Source organism: Miscanthus floridulus, chromosome 3, assembly GCF_019320115.1.
Source record: "Miscanthus floridulus cultivar M001 chromosome 3, ASM1932011v1, whole genome shotgun sequence".
NCBI classification, from domain to species: Eukaryota; Viridiplantae; Streptophyta; class Magnoliopsida; order Poales; family Poaceae; genus Miscanthus; species Miscanthus floridulus.
The window spans coordinates 79,618,720-79,638,164 of NC_089582.1; the positions used below are offsets into that span (position 1 = coordinate 79,618,720).

A 19,445-nucleotide genomic window follows, 5' to 3' on the forward strand; every position below is an offset into this window, starting at 1 on the left:
TCTAGTTGAGAATGCACGACAAATTTAATGGGATCGCTAGTGGATTTCACTCTAACATATATGTAGATACGTAGCAAAGGTTATGAATCTAAAGCCAAAACGTCGTCTTATTATTTAGAATTAAAAGATTAACTAACTAAAAATAGCTAAAATTAGCCTAGTGCATCTGGAGCTAATAAGTGAGCTAATTTTTAGCCAACTAACTAGCTAATCTGAGCTAATTTAAATTCATTTTTAGGCCAACTAAAAACAAGCCTTATCTCGTTCAAACATGCCCAGTCCTTGTATGTTCCCTAAACCGAGTGAGCCTAGCAGAAATCGGTTAAAATAATAGGCAGCGCTGGCAGCAGCCAATTGCACTCGATCAAGAGAAGCGACGACTCCATCTCTGGTCTCCCACGCCTATAATCCCATTCCCCTCCTTCAAAGCCTTGCGGCGATTGTGATTCTTCCCCTCCTTCTCCAGGTGTACCCATCAGAGCAGCACAGACAACAATTCTCCAGGTAATCTTCGATTTCTTTCACATCTCTCTTGATTCATTCGAATCTACTTCTTGCTCGTCGGGTCCATCATGCAGTGCGATCTGACATGCTTCAGTTTGGCTAGCTGCTTAATTGTTAGGTTTATTTGGGTGCAGGGGCTGCAAAAATTCATCTGGTTCGTGCCTGAGAACGATAGTCAATAGTTTGATTCGTCTAGGATTGGGGTTGACTTTTAAGAAAAGGGGGAAGGAACTGATGATTGAAACCTTCTCGCTGAAACTATCTTGAAATTCTGAGAGGGGCCCGCTTGTGAATATCCAGAAAGATACCTCAAGATTTTTGATCGGGAAATTTCAGATAAAAGATTAGGAAATGTAGCACTACACTAACTAATTAGGATGGAGGATTAGTTGATTGGTCTCTTAGTTTCTGAATGCACAGGACATATGACCAATTCTGTAAAATCTACATTCAAAACTTCGAATTAATAGTTTCCATAACTCCTACCTGAATTTTATCGAACAGCTGCCCATCTCACTCTACATTGATCTTTGATATACTGACCGTTTCGCCAGAAGAACTCAAATCTTTTATGCTAACATCTTAAGGGAGGATGCAAACAGCTTGACTTTTGGGGGAAAGAATAGACGAGCAGATCTGTCTTTTTTATCTACCACAATGATTGAGTGGTTCCTGCTTCGATTGGAATAGCTAGACTTGTATATACATCGACAATCATAATATGCTTACTTGAAAGTATGTTCTAACAGTGTTTAACAGTATTACTAGTCATCTGTATTCATGTTATTTGTGCTAAAACAATCTTTCTTTGAACTTGTTTTCGTAATGTCAGTATCGAATGCAATGGTATCATATTGGACATGTGCAAATCTAGCTAGATGTCAAAGTGATAACAGCTACTCTTGAGAATATGATTCAGTCTATCTGCAATCTCAAATTAGTACTTCCTGCCTTCCAAATTATAGGTCACTTAAGCTTTGTCATTAGTCAAACTAATCTAACTTTGACCAAGTTTTCTGAAAAAAGATGGTAACATCAACAAGTTCAAATAAATGCAACTATCAAGATATATTTCGTGGAGAATTTAGTGAAATTAATTTGATGTTGGTGTAGTTTTCTATAAACTTGGTCAAAGATAAAAGAGTTTGACTTAAGTGACCTATAATTTGGAGAGAGAGAGGGGGGGGGGGGGGGGGGGGGGGGGGGTATTGAGCTGCTTTATGTTTTTTTGCTTACAGTGATCACTTCTTATTAATTAATGAATTTAGCCAATGGCTGAAAATTCCATTAACATATTTCTTCCATGACTCATGTGATCCATGTGACACTTTGAACAACCATAAATATTGATTGTCCCTGTTTCTTTGGAAAAGAGAAAAAGTTTGGAAAGGAAGAGATGGTCATTGACCATGTTCATCATTGTTTCACAAAGTCATTTCTGACCATGTTCATCATTGTTTCGATCACTATATTCTCTTTCTCAGATATGGCAAGCAAAAGGATTCAGAAGGAACTCATGGATCTGCAAAAGGACCCACCGACATCATGCAGTGCAGGGCCGGCTGGAGAGGATCTATTCCACTGGCAGGCCACAATCATGGGTCCTAGCGACAGCCCCTATGCAGGAGGGGTTTTCTTTGTTAATATCCATTTTCCTCCTGACTACCCCTTTAAGCCTCCAAAAGTGAACTTCCAAACAAAAGTGAGCTGGTCTTATTAATATGATTTCCCTCTCCTTTTGATATTCCTTTATTCTGCACAAGTATTTGAACCTCTATTCTGTAGCCAATAGCCATGCTTGCCCATGACCTTGTTATTGACATACTAGACAATAGGCGTGGTCTGAAATTCATGATGAAAAGGCCCCATTCCAAAATCATATCAAAACAAAATTGTGAAAACTCATTCTCTGTTGTGCAAAATAAAACATGCTCAGGTTCTTTTCTACATCACCATTTTATTTTCAAAACTTTGGTTTTGTCTTCCTAATGTGAAGAAAATAGTTAAGATCATGCTGAATCCTTAAGTACTTGTTCTTCGTAATAAACCCATTTTACTTGCCTCAGCAGTTTCATAGAGTTATTTTTCTTCCTGAAATTTGGTTCTAGTGATGTTTGAAACGCAATGGATAAGTTTTCATGTGGCAGAGCTCAAATATGACTATATGAGCACTTCCTAGCATCCTGAAGTTCAGATATAAAAGTGTCAGTCTGTCAGCAATTGTTCACCGGCCTTGCTATATGCAACTGAAATCATGTTGATTCCCTTGAGTTTCCTCCTAAAGTTTTGTAGGCTGGAGTACAACAGGTTTGACAAAAATAGGTACTAACAGTTTGTAGTAGTATTTCTGATATATCAGGCTGAATGGTTGTAGTCTCATGCTATCAAAATAGCATGGAAAATTTTCTCTTAGTTATTAATCTAAAGAATCCGTCATTCAAGTATATCACCTTGATCGATACTATAAACTTGCATACTGAAACAATCTGAACTGTTCCACAATTCTGGTTCTGTTTAAAGCTATTTATCCTTCTTGCAACTAATTCAATTGATTGTTTCACTGAAAAAATACAGGTTTATCACCCAAACATCAACTCTAATGGGAGCATTTGCCTTGATATCCTCAAGGAGCAATGGAGCCCTGCACTGACCATATCAAAGGTCCTCCTCTCCATCAGCTCGCTCCTCACTGACCCCAATCCAGACGACCCCCTTGTCCCTGAGATCGCCCACATGTACAAGAACCAGAGGCAGCGCTATGAGGAAACTGCACGGGCCTGGACCCAGAAGTATGCAATGGGCTGATTCTGTCTCACCGAACAATATTGCCACTGCAAAGATCATCACGACATTGTAAGAATTAAGTTGCCTGGTTTCCTATCATGGGCACTGCAAAGATCATCACACCGTGTTAAGAGCCCAGATGGCTGTGTCAATTATATTACTTCTCAGAACAAAGTTTCTCTGTGTACAGTACTTTTGAAGCTGGATAAATCTGAGTTCTTCACCAAAACCTTGGTTTACACTTTGTTCCATGAATTGCATTTGTGGCCATGGAATTTGCATGTATAACCTTGCCAAGAAACCAGTAGCAGTTTGTATGTTGTGAAGATGTTATAATTCAGATGATGGCTTTGCTTCCCTTCTCCATTAACAGTCCAGTGGTCTTGAATTTGAGACGTGTGGATCTGCACCGTGTGACTCGAAGGGAGTGGTCCTGATTGCCTGCTGACAAATCGGACGCACCCAAAATTCAATTTCTTCGGTTACATATTGTTGCAATTGCAACCACTGCTTCCAAATGGCATCCAAATGGCAACAAGTTATTTACTGAAGAGGCTTGCAGGTCTACTGCTGCTGAAATGAAACTTTTGCATGTCTCGTTGAAACTGTCAGGTCCATCACTGTTGATTGAACGTGACCATAATTGTTCTGCAACGCTGCTGCTTTCTGGTGTTTACCTTCTCCCAGCTTTCATCTGCACAAGCAGTAGAAAGTCATAGCCTGCTCTTTCTTCTTCGAGATGGACAGAAGAGGTTGCATCTGATGGCCAACCGGCCAGTTTGGTCTGTCTGTATCAGGTCACTTCTTGTGGTATTTATAGCTGCTTCTTTTTTTTCCGACAAACTAGTAGGAATGGAATCCCTTACATACAAGATGAGGTTAGTTATATGTTAGACCAGGAGGCAGGAGCCATGGTTGACAAGGCTGAATTTTGAATTACCCGAAGAGAATTTTTCATCAGTGTTTTCTCTCTTTTTGCCTGTAAAGACAAGTACAGGTCTTCATTTGGTATACCTGTAGCCAGCTTGCTGGGAAAAGCCTGACACTTGTGTACATACTTGTGAAAGGTTGTACAGCTACCTTTGGCAGTAGTTAGTAGTATCTACAGATAGGGGCTGCCAGAGCAGAACCTACACAGGCAAGATCATGCTTTGACAGAGGACAAACAGAAACCCAAAAACAAAAATGAAAAACAAATGTTGCGGTCAAGACTATGTGGCAAACATATATACTAGAAAATTACCAAGCGTCAGTTAAACAAACAACAGCAGAGAATCGCTAGGCAGAGCAGGAGACAATGAGACATGGACAATTGGACATTTGCAGGTAATCTGATGATCATCATAGAACCCAATTGCATCTGCAGGACGGCAGCTCAAAGACCAAGTTACTACTTCAGTTGTATTGTATGCAAATCTTCATCTTGAGTAAATAAACAATGTATAGGCATCCCATCCATGGCGCTTGCATTTCTAAGCGTATCCCTACTGCCCAACTACTAAAAGATCCTAAACCCAAAGGAACACGCAAATGGTGTTTGACCTTTTCGCGACACCCACGTTACCCAATCAGCTGGCTGAGTACTATCTGTGTGCCTTTTTGGACGTAAAGGGCGCCCCAAATTGAGATCAGTGTGCAAAGAGCGCCCCTTTATTAGATGCAAAGTTATGGTGACATCAAAATCAAAAGAGCGATCCAACTTACCGTAACCAATCGGACGTTCCGGACCAATCCAGCTCCGGCAGCATAGGAGGAGAAGGAGAGATGAGCTGACTGGCTGTCAAGATTTGCTGCTGCTGGTCTCATGGTTCATGTCGTTCTACTCTGAAGAAGGTGACCAATGCAAGGCACGGGTCGTCATTGTCGTCTCCAAAGTCTGGATGCTCCTGCCTAAATCACGTCGCACTTATCGGCCATCACACGCTTCTTACTTGATGCTCGACTATTCAACACGGATGAGATTATGAATGAGCACCCTGTTCGCTTCTTGTTTGACTTATAAGCCGTACTTTTTCAGCCAATTAACAGTATTTTCTCTTACACCAAATCAGCCAACAGTACTTTCAGTCATGGCTCAGCCCAAACAAACCAAACGAACCGAGCGGAGATCCTTGACAACGAAAAAGGCGATGCGCGCGTGTGTATATGCGCGCGCGCACGTGTGGGCGGACGCACCCTTGCCGTGCTCTCTTATCCTGGGTTAGCTCAGCTAACAGATACCAAATCCTTTTGAAACTACTGAAAGCGACGCTTGCCCCTCTGCCCACCTCACCCGGCCAGACAGACATTTCATTTTTATCTGAAGAAAGGAAAGGTGTTTGTTTGGTCAGTGAGAAAGTTAGGATCCTTCCTGAGACTTGAGGTTAAGGAAGCAACCCAAGTATTCAACTCTGAAAAGATTTAAGTGTCCAGATCAAAATAAAATGGAGATGCAAGCACCACTTTTCAGTTTTCAGTTTTCAGTTTTCAGTTTTCAGTTTTGACATATATACACGCATTCAAAGATGGATCAGCGCCCTGACACCAGTCAGCTGCTAATCTCCTTCCAAGTGAACGCATCAGTAAGCTGGATGCTAAGATGATTGATTGATCGATTGATTATTAGAGGCTGAGTACACAGTTCATACACGCAGCCAGAAAGAAGATGTACACAAGCCATGAATGTCTTATCTTCTCGACTTCTCCTGGTGAGGGTGAGGCTGAGTTTGTCTTGTCCACCAGGACGACAGGCAGGTACCATACCTACTACATCCATCACAGACCATGTCAGCAAAAGGAAAAGACGGCCATCCAGTTCAGGTTCAGTGGGGTGCACAACTGATGAGAACCCTCATTCTGTTGCTCAGTTATGTCATCCACCACACCCAGCAATCATTCGACGAGCAGAGAACCACAATTTCTTTTCTATCCGTACAAATCATTTTTCATGTGCTGTCAAATATAAGGATCAGTTTTCTCAGCCAACATGCTATGGCCTATGGAAACTGTCAGCATCTGTGTAACATTTTTGTCAAACAGAGATAGCTGCGCTCAAGAAATTTAATTAAGAAAACATAAGTCACAAAGGAAACTGTGACTTTTCCAAAAAAAAAAATGTGAGCTATTGCAAAGACTGTATACTACGGTAGGAAAATATCAGGTGTAGGCAAGAAAATGGAGTCTGAGCAAATCTGCGGATCTGTATCACATCCTCAATAACATTGATACCGAAATGCTGGGAATTTGATTGATTTCCAAAATACACGCCGGTCTCTCAAACAGGAGAGAACAGCTTTTCTGCAATTCTACCCTACTCATCTTCCCTGTTCGCATGCTTGTGTGCTATTTACAGTGACTGGAATCAAAATCACAACTTTTCCTACTAAATTGGAGGAGGCCACCTTTTTCCTACCAAGGAGGCAAGGATCTAAATAAAATGATTGAGCTAGCTGCTGTTGTATTGTATCCCTCCAGAGAATCAAAACCTGCAAGGATCATCAGAAGACATTACGAGGATTTCTCTGCTGATTCATCTATCGTCGATGAGTTGACCGAGAATCCATCGAGGAAGTCACTGTCGGAGTCAAGCTGCAGCTCTTTGAACATTGCCATCACCTGTATCATGGTTGGCCTTTGGTTAGGCCGGTCGTCCAAGCACTCTCGAGCTATCTTCAGATACTGGTAGAGCTCAGCTTCCCCTGACTTTGTGTTTGTCAGAGTAGGATCAAAGATCTCACTGCTTCTGTTCTCCTTGACCATTTGCTTCACCCAACCGACAAGATTGTTGTCTCCAAACTCAGATGGATCAATCGGCTTCTTCCCTGACAGAAGCTCCAAGAGCACAACACCGTAGCTGTATACATCACCCTTGGTTGTGCACCGGAAACTCTGGTAGTACTCAGGTGGCACGTACCCAGGCGTACCGGCAAGTGTGCTCACACTCAGATGTGTGTCTAGTGCATTCATCAGCCTCGCCATCCCAAAGTCAGAAACACGGGCATCCAGGTTGCTGTCAAGAAGCACATTGCTTGACTTCATGTCCCGGTGGATGATGTGGGGAATGCAGCTGTGGTGGAGGAAGGCGAGCCCCCTTGCTGAACCGATCGCGATCTTCTTCCTTGCTGCCCAGTCCAGCTTCACACTAGCCTTGGCCTTGTCATGCAGCACCACATCTAGACTGCCATGCTTCATGTACTCGTACACAAGGAGCCGCTCATCGCCAATCTTGCAATATCCGAGCAGCGGCACAAGGTTGCGGTGCTTGATCTTGCCAATGGTCTCCATCTCTGCTGTGAATTCCCTGTCGCCTTGGCCTGTGAAATGGATCAGCTTCTTGATGGCAACGACGGTGTCGTCCTTGAGCTTGGCCTTGTATACCTCACCAAACCCCCCTGAGCCTATGAGAGTCTCAGCACTGAAGCCATTGGTCGCCTCGAGGAGATGCGCAAAGGTGAGCTTCCTCAGAGGCTTCTCAAATGTCGCCACATTGATGCTTAGTGGCTCATGAACACCTGAAAGCTTCCAGCTTGACGTGCCAGATGTTGGAAGGCTTTCGATGTACCCAGGTCTCTTCTCTTCAGTCTTCTGGTTCTTCCTGAGCTTGCAGAGAGTGACCAGCAGCAACAGCAGTATGAGCATGGAGAGCGCGATTCCAACAAGAATGCTTCCCCCAACGGTTTTCCTCCTTCCATCGGATGAAGCTGATGGCACACTTCCCTGCCCTGGATCATGACCACAGGGAGGTAGAGGGATGCCACAGAGGCCAGCATTGTTGGCATACCGGGATTGCGGAAACGTAGTGAGCTGGCCACCCGTAGGAATTGGACCAGACAGGTTGTTGCTGGATACGTCCAAATCAGCAAGGAAACTCAGAGTACCAAGGCCCGGGGGGATGCCACCAGTGAGATGATTGTTTGAGAGGTCCATCGCGCCAACTAACTTGAGCCCTGAGAATTCATATGGTATTGTACCGTTGAGGTCATTGTGCCCCAGGTTCATGACTTCCAGAAACATCATGTTCCCAAGGCCTGCCGGGATTGTACCGGTGAGGCGGTTGTAGGAGAGGTCAAGGAAGATCATGCTCCCATTGCTGTGAAATTTGTAGTCCATTGTGCCGACGTATATCCTTGTGGATGGGCAAAGGTGCACGGTTGGGAACGCAGCCAGCCTCTCAGGCCGGATGCCAAAGAACTCGAAGAGCACACCAGCACCGGGACAGATGTTGCCGGCCTCGTTCCGCAGAAATGCAAACTGCTTCCCTGACACAATGCCCCCCGGAATAAGCCCTGTCTGGCTAGCCAACTCCGGCGGTATTATGCCGGTGAAGCTGTTGCTGTTGAGGTCCAGCCAGATGAGGTTGTTGCAGCTGCCGAGCTCTGCCGGCACAGGACCAGACAGCTGGTTCTTGTTGAGCTGCAGAATAGCAAGCTTCTGGAGCTTACCGAAGCCGTGAGGCACACTCCCTGTGAGGCGGTTGCCGGAGAACGACACCCAGATGAGGTTGACACATCTGGTGATGGAAGGGGGAATGCCTCCAGTGAAGTTGTTGTAGCTCATCACCAGTGTCTCCAGCGTAGTACCGTTGGAGCAAAGTATGTCCGGGATCTCGCCGGACAGGCCATTCGCCCACATCACCAGGTCAACAAGCTTTGGCAGCACCACTATCTCCTTTGGAATCTGACCAACAAGGAAGTTGAAGCTCAGATCAATGGACTCCAGATTGGCGCAGTCACCCAGCGACTTGGGCACTGTGCCATTGAGGTAATTGTTGGGGAGGAACAGCTTCCGCAGTGACGGCAGCGACGAGCAGAGATCTTCCATTATCTCACCGCCAAACTCATTGGACCCGAGGTCGATCACCTCGAGCAATGGGCAACCCGCCGCCAGCACCGGCAGCGGGTTCTGCCCGGTGATGTTGTTGAACGAGAGCCGCAGCACACGGAGCGAGGAGATGGTGCTGACGACACTGTCCACAAAGCTCCCCGAGAGCTGGTTGCCACCGAGGTCAAGCACCTCGAGTGACCTGCACTTGGCAAAGCTTGCCGGCAAGCCACCAACCAGCCGGTTGCTTGACAGGTCCAGCTCAACAATTCTGCCGCACAGCTGGCTGAGCTCATCCGGAATGGTACCGGAAAACTCGTTGCCGGCCAATGCCAGCCGCTTCAACGAGGAGAAGCCAGTCAGGAACGTCGGGATCGGGCCGCTGAGAAGCTTGTTCCCTGACATGTCCAGCGTCTCGAGGCGGCTGCAGTTGGCGAGGCTCGGCGGCAGCTCGCTGCTGCTCAGGCCGTTGAAGGACCAGTCCAGCACCGTCAGGTTGGCGCAGCCGCCGAAGTCGTACGCCGAGACATCCCCGGAGAAGTTGTTCCCGGCGATGCTGAGGTGCGTCAGGTTCGGCGGCGCCGTGGCCATGAACCCCGCGGGCAGCGCGCCGGACATGTGGTTCCACGACGCGTCGAGCACGGAGACCGCGCTGCACGGCGCGAGCTCCGGCAGCTGCCCGGCGAACTGGTTGGCGGAGAGGTTGAGGTACCGCAGGCCGTGGCAGCCGGCGAAGGAGTAGTTGAGGAGGCCGGCGTCCGCCAGGTGGTTGCGCGACAGGTCGAGCGACCGCAGCGACGGCGCGAACGGGAATCCGCCGCCGACGAGGGCGTTGCGCGACAGGTTCAAGGACTGCAGCGCGGCGCACGTCGCCAGGAACGCCGCGGGGAGCGTCCCGTTGAACGCGTTGGACGACATGTCCACCTCCACGAGCGCGCACGGGGAAGGCGACGCCGTGGCGTGCGAGAGGTTGCCGTAGAAGGCATTGCCGCGGAGGTCGAGGCGCTGGAGCGCCGGGAGCGCGAGGAGCGCGTCGAGACGGAGCTCGCCGACGAGCGCCATGCCGCTGAGGTTGACGGCCACGACGCGGCCGTCGGGCGCCGGCGAGCACAAGACGCCAGCCCACGAGCACGGCGCCGCCGCCGTGGCGTTCGCCAGCGCCCAGCCCGAGAGCGCGCCGCGCGGGTCGTCCGCCACGGACGCACGCCTGAAGGCAAGCAGCGCCGCCGCCTCGTCCTCTGCGCCAGCAATGGCGGGAGCCGTCGCGTGAAGCAGCACCAGCACCACCGACACAAAGAACCACGCGGCTGCCGTTGTTGAGGCGGCCATGGCTCCAATTTGCGAGCGTCGATTTGTCGCAGGGAACAAGATGAGCAAACAATAGAGAAGAAGGGCCGCCGGTTCTTGCGTCCTGCCGAATTCTTGGACAACTTCACATGACTGTGGAGCGGATGACCTCACTGCAAATTCGCACAGGAAATTCTCGAATCATTTAACAAAGAAGCAAAACGATAGAAGAGCACAAGGAATCTTATTTGGAAGGGAAAGCGCCCGTGCCAAGAACAGTCATACAGTTGCAAATGTGAAATTATCGGCACACACCAAACCCCCGAGGTAGTTTTTTCCTCCAAAATTCAAAGATGCCATGATGATGAACTATACCAGGAAGAAAACCAACTCCAATTTGGGACGAAAGAAACGAACCTAATCAGGTTGTACGAATATAAACCAGAGAACCAGAAAGCCACCAAAAAAATCAAGATTAATCAGGTATCCAAATGAACAACCAAACATTTCTTCAACCCAATAACAAACCCGAAACCACTACACTACTGGCACGAAAGCAAATCGAAGAAAAGGCTGCTGCTCACCTTGGCCAAGCGAAGAACCCAGCCCCTCATCAAGAATGAAGAACACCACCAACAGACCAACCAACCTACTACTTCAGCAATTGGAGACGAAGAGGCAGAGGGGAGGAAGAAGGGGCAGAGGAGGAGAGAGAAGCAAAAGTAGAAGAGCACACACAGCGGCATTTGAGAGTATTTAAGTAGGACGAGGGAAAGAGAGAGAAAGCGCGCTACTCAGCTACTGAACCCCGCCATTGGCACTTCGGATTAACAAAACCTCGGCGAGCTTTGTTTGCTTGCGACGGCAATTAGTCCCGGAAAGAGGGGCCGGATTGTTTAATAATCAAAATTTCAGTAAAGCAGTGGGAACTAGCATGGTGAGATCACGGCGTATAAACTGGAGTGCTGTGGGGTACTCAGCTTTCAATCTAGATGATTTGAATGTGCCATTCACAATTCAAGAGCTCTACCAAATTATCAAATCCCTACCTTCTGAAAAGGCCCCAGGGCCGGATGATTTGTGTTCTACAAAAAATGTTGAGAGATAATCAAACATGATCTATACGAGGCCGTGATGGGTTTCTACAATCACAAGACTTCCAAAATGCACTTGTACAACGAGGCTAATATAGTGTTGCTACCAAAAAAACAAGACCCACTCAATATTGCAGATTACAGACCGATCATCTTAATTAACAGCCTCACGAAGATCATTACAAAGTTGCTTGCAACAAGATTGGCACCCTGTATGAATGAGTTGGTCTCACAGGCACAAAATGCTTTCATCAAAAAAAGATATACATGATAATGTTCTATATGTGCAGAGGGTGATCCAGATCTTGCATAAGAAAAAAACAACCGGCTCTATTCATCAAATTGGATATCTCAAAGCCGTTTGATTCCATAGGATGGCAATATCTGCTGGACGTTCTAACGGTTTTGGGTTTCAATACCAAGTGGCGCAACTGGATATCCTCCATCCTGGGATCGTCTTCTTATCAATGGTAGACCAAGTCAGAACATCAAACATGCAAAGGGAATGAGGCAAGGGGACCCCCTGTCCCCGTTACTCTTTATAATTGCAATTGACCCGCTGCAAAGAATCATCAAGCAGGCGGCTAGCAGGGCTTATTACAACCGGTACTCCCAAAGCAAGCAAAGTTACGGTGCTCTCTTTACGCAGATGATGCAGCCCTATTTGTAAACCCAACACCGACTGAGTTGGTAAGATTACAGAAAATATTATCTATTTTTGGTGAGTGCTCTGGACTAAAAGTGAACCTATCCAAAACGGAAAATTTTCCAATTAGAATGCAAGCCAATATGATCTTGTTCAAAACTTCCCGAGCAAGATCAGCAGCTTTCCGGGAAAGTACCTAGGGCTCCCTTTGCATACCAGAAAGCTAAGAAGGATAAAGGTACAACAGTTAATAGACAAGATTGGTGCAAGACTACCCGGATGGAAAGGAAAATTCTTATCTTCTTTAGGAAAAAGAGATATTGGTTAAAACTTTGCTGTCAAGTTTACCCATATATCACCTAACAGTGTTCCATGCACAAAAATGGCTTATAAAGAGAATTGATAGAATCAGAAGGAGTTTTTTGTGGAGAGGAGAACGTCCGGACAAAGTTAGTGGTGGATATTCCTTGCTCAACTGGCCAACAACGAGCCTTCCAAAGACAAAAGGGGGCCTAGGAATTTTAGACCTGGAAAGGTTCACTAGAGCTCTCAGACTAAGATGGTTGTGGTTCAAATGGAAACAAAAACAAAGGGCATGGAACAACATGGAAATCCCGTGTGACAAGGTAGACCGAGACCTTTTCTATGCGTCAACTGTAGTGACAGTGGGGGATGGAAACATGGCCCCTTTTTGGTCCTCTAACTGGATTAACGTCTCCATGGCAAAGTCGATTGCTCCTTTGCTGCTTGAAAATACGAGAAGAAAGAAAATTATAGTTCGGCAGGCGCTAACTAATAACAAGTGGATTGATCATATTTATCCTCCGACATCGCAGGAAGAAGTGAGACAATTTGTGCGGCTCTAGAAAGAGTTACAGGGAGTTGTTCTCAATGAGACGATACAAGATGATATTACTTGGCGATGGACTGCAGATGGCGTCTATACCACACAAAGTGCTTATCAGATACAGTTTGTGGGAGTTTACAGCAGGATTAAGATAACTCCAATTTGGAAGGCTAAAGCAGAACATAAATGTCGTTTCTTTACTTGGACTTTGATGCACAAGAAAATCCTAACAACAAATAATCTACTCAAACGGGGGTGGACTGAAGACACAGAATGCAAGCTATGTGATAATGATATGGAAGCACCAGCCCACCTTTGCAAAGATTGCCCATTCACCAAGGAGGTATGGGGCATTATTAAGCAATGGTTCAATCTATCGATGTTGGATACAGTGAGCGAAGTAGGATCAATCTATTCCTTTTGGTTGAGATGCCGGCATAAAATTGATAAGAACAATAGAAAGGAAGTGGACAGAATTCTAATCTACTTCTGGTGGAATATATGGAAAGAGCGAAATAGAAGGATTTTCTAACAGCAAAACCTACAACCGATACAAGTGGCTTCCCTATGTAAGGATGATATCACACAATATTGCTTAGCGATGCGCCACAAGATCAGGGGACTCAATCAGAATAGGAGTTTAGTACCTCCGCTCATGTTTTTTTCTTCTCCTTTGTTGTGGTTTCCTGCCCCTTCCATCAGCCGACTAGTTGCAATGCGTAATTACTTTGATTTCCAGGGAGTCATTTTTTGCTTCTTTGTAGTTGTTAGTTGGGGAGAGGGGCAGGCAAGTCGCCTGGTGTAAGCTATCAGGCTTGTAATTCCCTTGTACATGTTTTATTTTTTCTCTTTTTATTGTCTAATAAAACTTGCGGCAAAGCTTTTGCGGTCCTTTCTAAAAAAATAATCCATTTCTCTAGAGGAGGCCATGGAAGAAGAATATTGGCTTGTTGCGAGGGGCTGTTAGGAAAAGGCGCTCCTTTCTCAATTGTGTGTCTCAGCATCCGAGCACGGTCAAACTTGGGATTTGATTCTCCCGAGCCCGCCTTTTTGGCATCTCCCATCCCATCCTAGCTCTCTCTCTCTCTCTCTCTGACCCAAACAAATTTCTCTATAGTTTTAGCCTTTTAGGTTTATTTACATTTTTTCCACTAAGAATTTGTCTTGGAGAATTGTGTGTGGATAATTATAGAGTAGTTTGTGATTTTTCTTTGTTGATGTAAAAAAAGATATTTCATTGTCTTAAGCTCTCTTTTTCTAGTAGTAGGAATTCTTCGGGTATCTTATTGTTTCTATGTGCACCTTTGCTTTGATGGTCTTAGCCCGTCACACCTTCTTTGTTTTTGTCACAAAGCGACAAATAAAATGTGAAATGAAATTTTGTAAATTATTATATTCTAGTGAAGCGGCGAAATGCATTGCATACAAGATCATCGAACGGTTCTATCTATACGCCAAAATTGGTTTGTACACGACTCATGCTATCTTCATGTACGCCTTACAAAACCGTAGCCACTGGCTACATTGTCATCTTTTATATAGATAGATGATATGGGTGAAGACGCTAGTAGATATTAAGGCCCTAGCTTTTGTTTATAGAGAACAATAAGATCATTCGTCCAACTGACATCGTCATCCAAATCAACAATGGGTATGTGGAAATGCACTTTCACATTAGTTTTGTAAGGAGAACCATTGCTACATGAAAGGTTTTTTCAAGGGACACTATTTAGATGCCATAGCCTTTACTACTATAGCAGCAGATTTTACAACTTCATAATGGAATCAATTGGATATGAAGGGATTGGTTGCAGAAGGGTGCTACTCGAGTCTACTATAAATTATAAGTAGGTACCGAAGGACGGGAAATTGTGCTTTTCTCTTCAATTTTGTAATATGATGAATAAGTATTTGAACCAATGTTTCTATGTGTACCTTTGCTTTAATGGTCTTAGCCTATCACACCTTCTTTGTTTTTGTCACAAAGCGACAAATAAAGTGTGAAATGAAATTTTGTATATTATATATTCTAGTGAAGCAACAAAATGTACTATGTAGAAGATCATTGAACTATTCTCTCAATGCGCCAAAATTTATTTGGTTCATGACTTGTGCTATCCATGTGTCCCATGGCCTAACAAAACCATAGCCATGAGCTACATTGTTACCTTTTATAGAGATAGATGATGTGGACGAGGACAGTGCTAGATACTAAGCTCTTGACTTTTCTAAAGAAAACAATAAGAACGTTCGCTCTAATTGAAATCTGCATCACAAATCAACAACGGGTATGTGGAAATGTGCTTTTGTCTTAGCTTTGTAAGAACCACTACTACATAAGGCTCTCTTGGAATAGAGGAAACTTTTCATGTTTCATGTGTTTTTCCTATGAAAATGAGTTGATTCATGTGACATTCTTGTACAATTCATGTGAAACTCATGTGTTCCAAAGGGGCCCTAAATGGTTTCTCTAGGGGCACTCTCTGTTTAGATGTCCTAGCCCCTACTAAAAGATTATTGTAGTAGATTCCATAACTTCATAATGCAATTTATTGGATATGAAAGGATTGACCATAGAAGGGTTGAAAAGTCTTGTGAGCACCCAAGAGGGTGGTGAATTTGGTGTCTAATAAAAACTTAAAACCTAGGGCTCAAATTAAACTACCACTAAAATTCATAAACTACTCTAGCATGATGTGCACTTAAGGTTTTTATAGTGTGCTCTTATCTTACCATTAAACCACAAAAAGCTTAGCAACCTATAGCCAATCCTTACAACTAGCATGTAGCTAATCTAGGAAATTAAAGGTCACACAAGCGAAGAATGTGTGGAAGCAATAAACATGGTAAGTAAAGAGCTAAGGATAGAGAGGGAAAACTCATGTGTCAATATATCCTATAGTATTAGTTGCCAAAATGCAACCCTAGTCCTCATTGGAGTTCTACCGAGGTAAGCTCCCGGCGTTACTAAGTCTCTCTCGATCGTGGTGAAAAAAAATCGCTCGACCCATGGTAATGGAGCTAAGTGACAAAGTCTCCCTATGCCACTCGATCACTACTATGGTGTTCGACTGCCTCACAAGGCCTCCACCAACCAAAGACAGTGTCATGAGTCACCAAGTCTCATAGTTGCCACCAATGTGACCATATTCGATCATGGTGTCAAATGCAAACCAAAGGTAGGAGTGAGTCGCACAGTCTCACAACCTCCACCCGATCACGGTCACCTTGATGACGTATCCACTATGCAGTTTCTCCATGTAAGAGGGGGTCTACTTGTCCTCCGTGCACCAACATGCCACCACTCCACACAACGAACAGAGGGTCCCTGCCTCGAAAGCCACAACACTATCATCCAAAGGTCACAAAGACATCAAGTACTCTAGATCACCAAGATTCAATGGAAACATGGCCCAATCATTCAAAGCTAGCTCTCAAGATCTAAGGCCTAACTCTCACAAGGATGAACTATAGTACCTATCCTAGCCTTAGATATGATCTTGAATGTCTTGATAAGATGGATTGAGTGTTGAAGTACTTGCTCCAAATTGTAATAGCCTTGGGGTAGTCCAACACCATTAAACAAATGAGGCAACCTCATATATATAGCCCTATCCCCCTCAACTAGTCATTGAAAAAGGTCTACTAGAAACTGCGCACCAACAAATGATCCATTGGTTCATCGTTGATACTTCTCTATATCATTTGGAAGGGTATATTCCCAAGTCAACTATTGGACCTTTACTCACTAACATTGGTCCCTCGTCACCAGACGATTCGCCATTGTGTCCTTTGCTATCCACTGTATCATCCAGCAAGGTATCCAACCATTAGCCTTGATGTTGCCATGGCTCGGTTTTCACTAGATGATCTGCCAAGTTGCTCCTGTGCTACACTGTTTCATCTAGTGCCCTTGGTCTTCCAAGTATTCAACTATGCTAGCTTTCTTATGTGCGTCGGATGTCCACCAGGAGATTGTCTTCTTCACCATATCATCATGTGGGCATTGTCTTCCTGTCTGGCTTACTGGACTGGACCATATGATCCATTAGGCTTGATCAAGTGATTTAGTGCATGTTTTGACAGGAACACTTTTGTCATTTCTTCTCTGTTTCAACTTGGATCTTGATCAAACTTGAACCTCACATCCCTAGGACCTATTATAAATTTATAACATGTCCAATACATCTTTAGAACACATGTTAGTTCTAGCCTAGTGTTGTCACATAAATCACCATAACAAAAAACTATGATCATGGGCACATGATCCTTACAAGGGTGCTACCGGAGTCTACTATATATGATCAGTAGGTACCAAAGGAGGGGAAATTATTATTTTCTCTCATGTTTTGTAATATGATGAATAAGTTTTTGAACCAATGGCATATTTTTTATTCAATGCCACAATGGTAATATATGTGTTAGCCAACAAAAATGATCCCATCTTCATATAGATTTGTCATCTGATCAATCATGAAATTTTCACATAATTCTATCAATTATATTTGAAGTTTCATATCTTCTTGTTTGTATCAAGTTCATAACATCAACAAATCGATGGAAGGCCGCTTCCCTTGTTGGACATCTCATCACTAGGAAAGAGTATGTTAGCTCATACATAGTCACTCGGTAAGGTGTATGCTAAGAGGTCGGTGATTGTTAGTATTATCATGGTATCACCTAGTACTTGAGTTTGTGAACTTAACATTTTTTTAATTTCTGTTGAACTTATCACATGCAACTTAATTCTTTTTAGACTGCTATATTTGCCTATGATTTGCGTACCCATGAGTCCTAGAGGTATAGAACAAGTAATTTTAAACACTACCACCCAAACGATTCTAAGAGATGCTCAAAATCAATTTTTGGGGTTGGTTTTCAGAACCGCTACTACACCGCCAGTTGTAGAATGACGCATTTTCAGAAGTGGATTTTGTAATTGTACCTAGAAATCATTTTTAAGGGACAATTTATTAAGTCAATAGCCCTTGAAAATGATTTCATTTTTCATGGAAAGTTGACTTAGTCAGTCGTCCTTAAAAATATTTTTAAAAAAACACAAAAAATGGGTAAATTGTGTAAAAAAGGAAAAAATATTTTCTTTTGCGTGAGGATGAAAAAATATTTTCTCTTGCGCGAGTGGCTATCGCTTGGTTGTAAGCATCAATCTAATATTTTTATAAGCAAGTGTACCCACCGAGATTCAATTCGAAGAACATGTTGCCTTGAGCAACCCCTCCTACCACAATAGCACAACCACTTATGAGCAAGTATATGATGCTATATTTTTGCATTAACTCCTATAAATGTTGTATTTAATATTTTTGTCCCGAAACGATCTCAAATGAAAAAAGGTTTCAACTACAAAGCTTTAGACCTCATCAAACACTAAAATTTTGGTATAGGGTACGTCGCTGTCCTAGATAATTTTGAAAAAATCAAAAATTTGAATTTCAAATTTAAAGAATTTAAAATATAAATTTGGGCACCTTAACTATCTCAAATAAAAAATTCATCAACTATAAAGTTTTAGATCTTGTTGAGCTTACAATTTTGATATAAAGTTTGTCTTCATCTAACTTTATTTGGAAAATGTATGAAGTTATTTGTTTTATAGCTATTTTCAAGGGTAGTTGACAATCGCCCCTAAAAGTTGATTTTTAAGGGTTGACTTAGTCAGCCACCTATAGAAATACACCCACTTTTAGTGGTGGTTGACATAAGAAACCACTTCTAAAATAATTTTAAGGGATAGTTATTCTATGTCTACCGTCCCTAAAAATAGCTAAATTTAATTTCCTAGGACAATTTTATTAAAGCAACCATCTTTGAAAATCGATTTTTAGGCCAGGTTCCAAAGCTACAGCGCAACACAACATTTAAAGAAGTGGTTGACTAAGTCAGCTACAAATGAAAAGACATGAGACAATCGCAAGGAACAAAACCTTCAAGTGTCAGTTTAATTATTTCAAGAAAGGCTTCCCGCATTACCACCCAAAAAGATAGTTAAAAATTACACTTATTTTTATCACCACCGTGAAAATACTTGAAAGCTAAGTTTGCTTGGTTTTTTTTTATCTCCTGTGTAATAGTATGATTGTCTCATGCATGTAGTATTCGTTCTCTTAAACTGCAATCATCTTACAGAAAGACGATTTTTTTTTTGGCATCAATAATATATATAGTGTGAACAAAGTTGGCTGAAATTTTTTAAGCTTATGCTAAGAAGAAGTACAGACCCATGTTCAAATTAATGCTTTCAAAACATTAAAGAAAGAAGCAATAGCTAGGTGAGTATCGATTAAGCTAGCTAACAATAAACTATAGCTCATATGAAAAGTTACCTTGGAGCCACCAAAGAAGTTTGGACGGTTCCTCGAGTTACAGCTCAAATTTTCCATAAACAAAGAAAAGTTACGGCTCATAAAAGAGTCCCGAGCATCTAACCCTACGGTCACGAATTGGAGTCACATGTTGATGTTCT

At 43.5% G+C, this 19,445-nt stretch overlaps 2 protein-coding genes across 2 annotated transcripts; one reads left to right on the forward strand and one right to left on the reverse strand.

The window, feature by feature from the left end:
* The first annotated feature begins 312 nt into the window (after positions 1-312).
* On the forward strand, positions 313-3,650 carry LOC136541814 (ubiquitin-conjugating enzyme E2 5A-like). Its single transcript, XM_066533919.1, has 3 exons — positions 313-504; positions 1,989-2,206; positions 3,079-3,650. Exons 2-3 carry the CDS (start codon positions 1,991-1,993, stop codon positions 3,307-3,309), a joined length of 447 nt encoding a protein of 148 aa, XP_066390016.1. The 5' UTR covers positions 313-504; positions 1,989-1,990; the 3' UTR covers positions 3,310-3,650.
* Positions 3,651-6,492: 2,842 nt separating this feature from the next.
* LOC136545985 (brassinosteroid LRR receptor kinase BRL1-like) lies at positions 6,493-11,159 on the reverse strand. Its single transcript, XM_066537964.1, has 2 exons — positions 10,959-11,159; positions 6,493-10,547 (listed from the first exon to the last, which is right to left on the reverse strand). The coding sequence occupies exon 2, from the start codon at positions 10,414-10,416 to the stop codon at positions 6,775-6,777; it is 3,642 nt and encodes a 1,213-aa protein (XP_066394061.1). The 5' UTR covers positions 10,417-10,547; positions 10,959-11,159; the 3' UTR covers positions 6,493-6,774.
* Between the last annotated feature and the right edge of the window lie 8,286 nt (positions 11,160-19,445).

Bases quoted from the DNA above. Each gene is read 5' to 3' on its own strand.
- LOC136541814 (XM_066533919.1), top strand. From the start codon at position 1,991: ATGGCAAGCAAAAGGATTCAGAAGGAACTCATGGATCTGCAAAAGGAC. The intron at 2,207-3,078 runs GTGAGCTGGTCT...GAAAAAATACAG, and splicing joins AAGTGAACTTCCAAACAAAA to GTTTATCACCCAAACATCAA.
- LOC136545985 (XM_066537964.1), bottom strand. From the start codon at position 10,416: ATGGCCGCCTCAACAACGGCAGCCGCGTGGTTCTTTGTGTCGGTGGTG.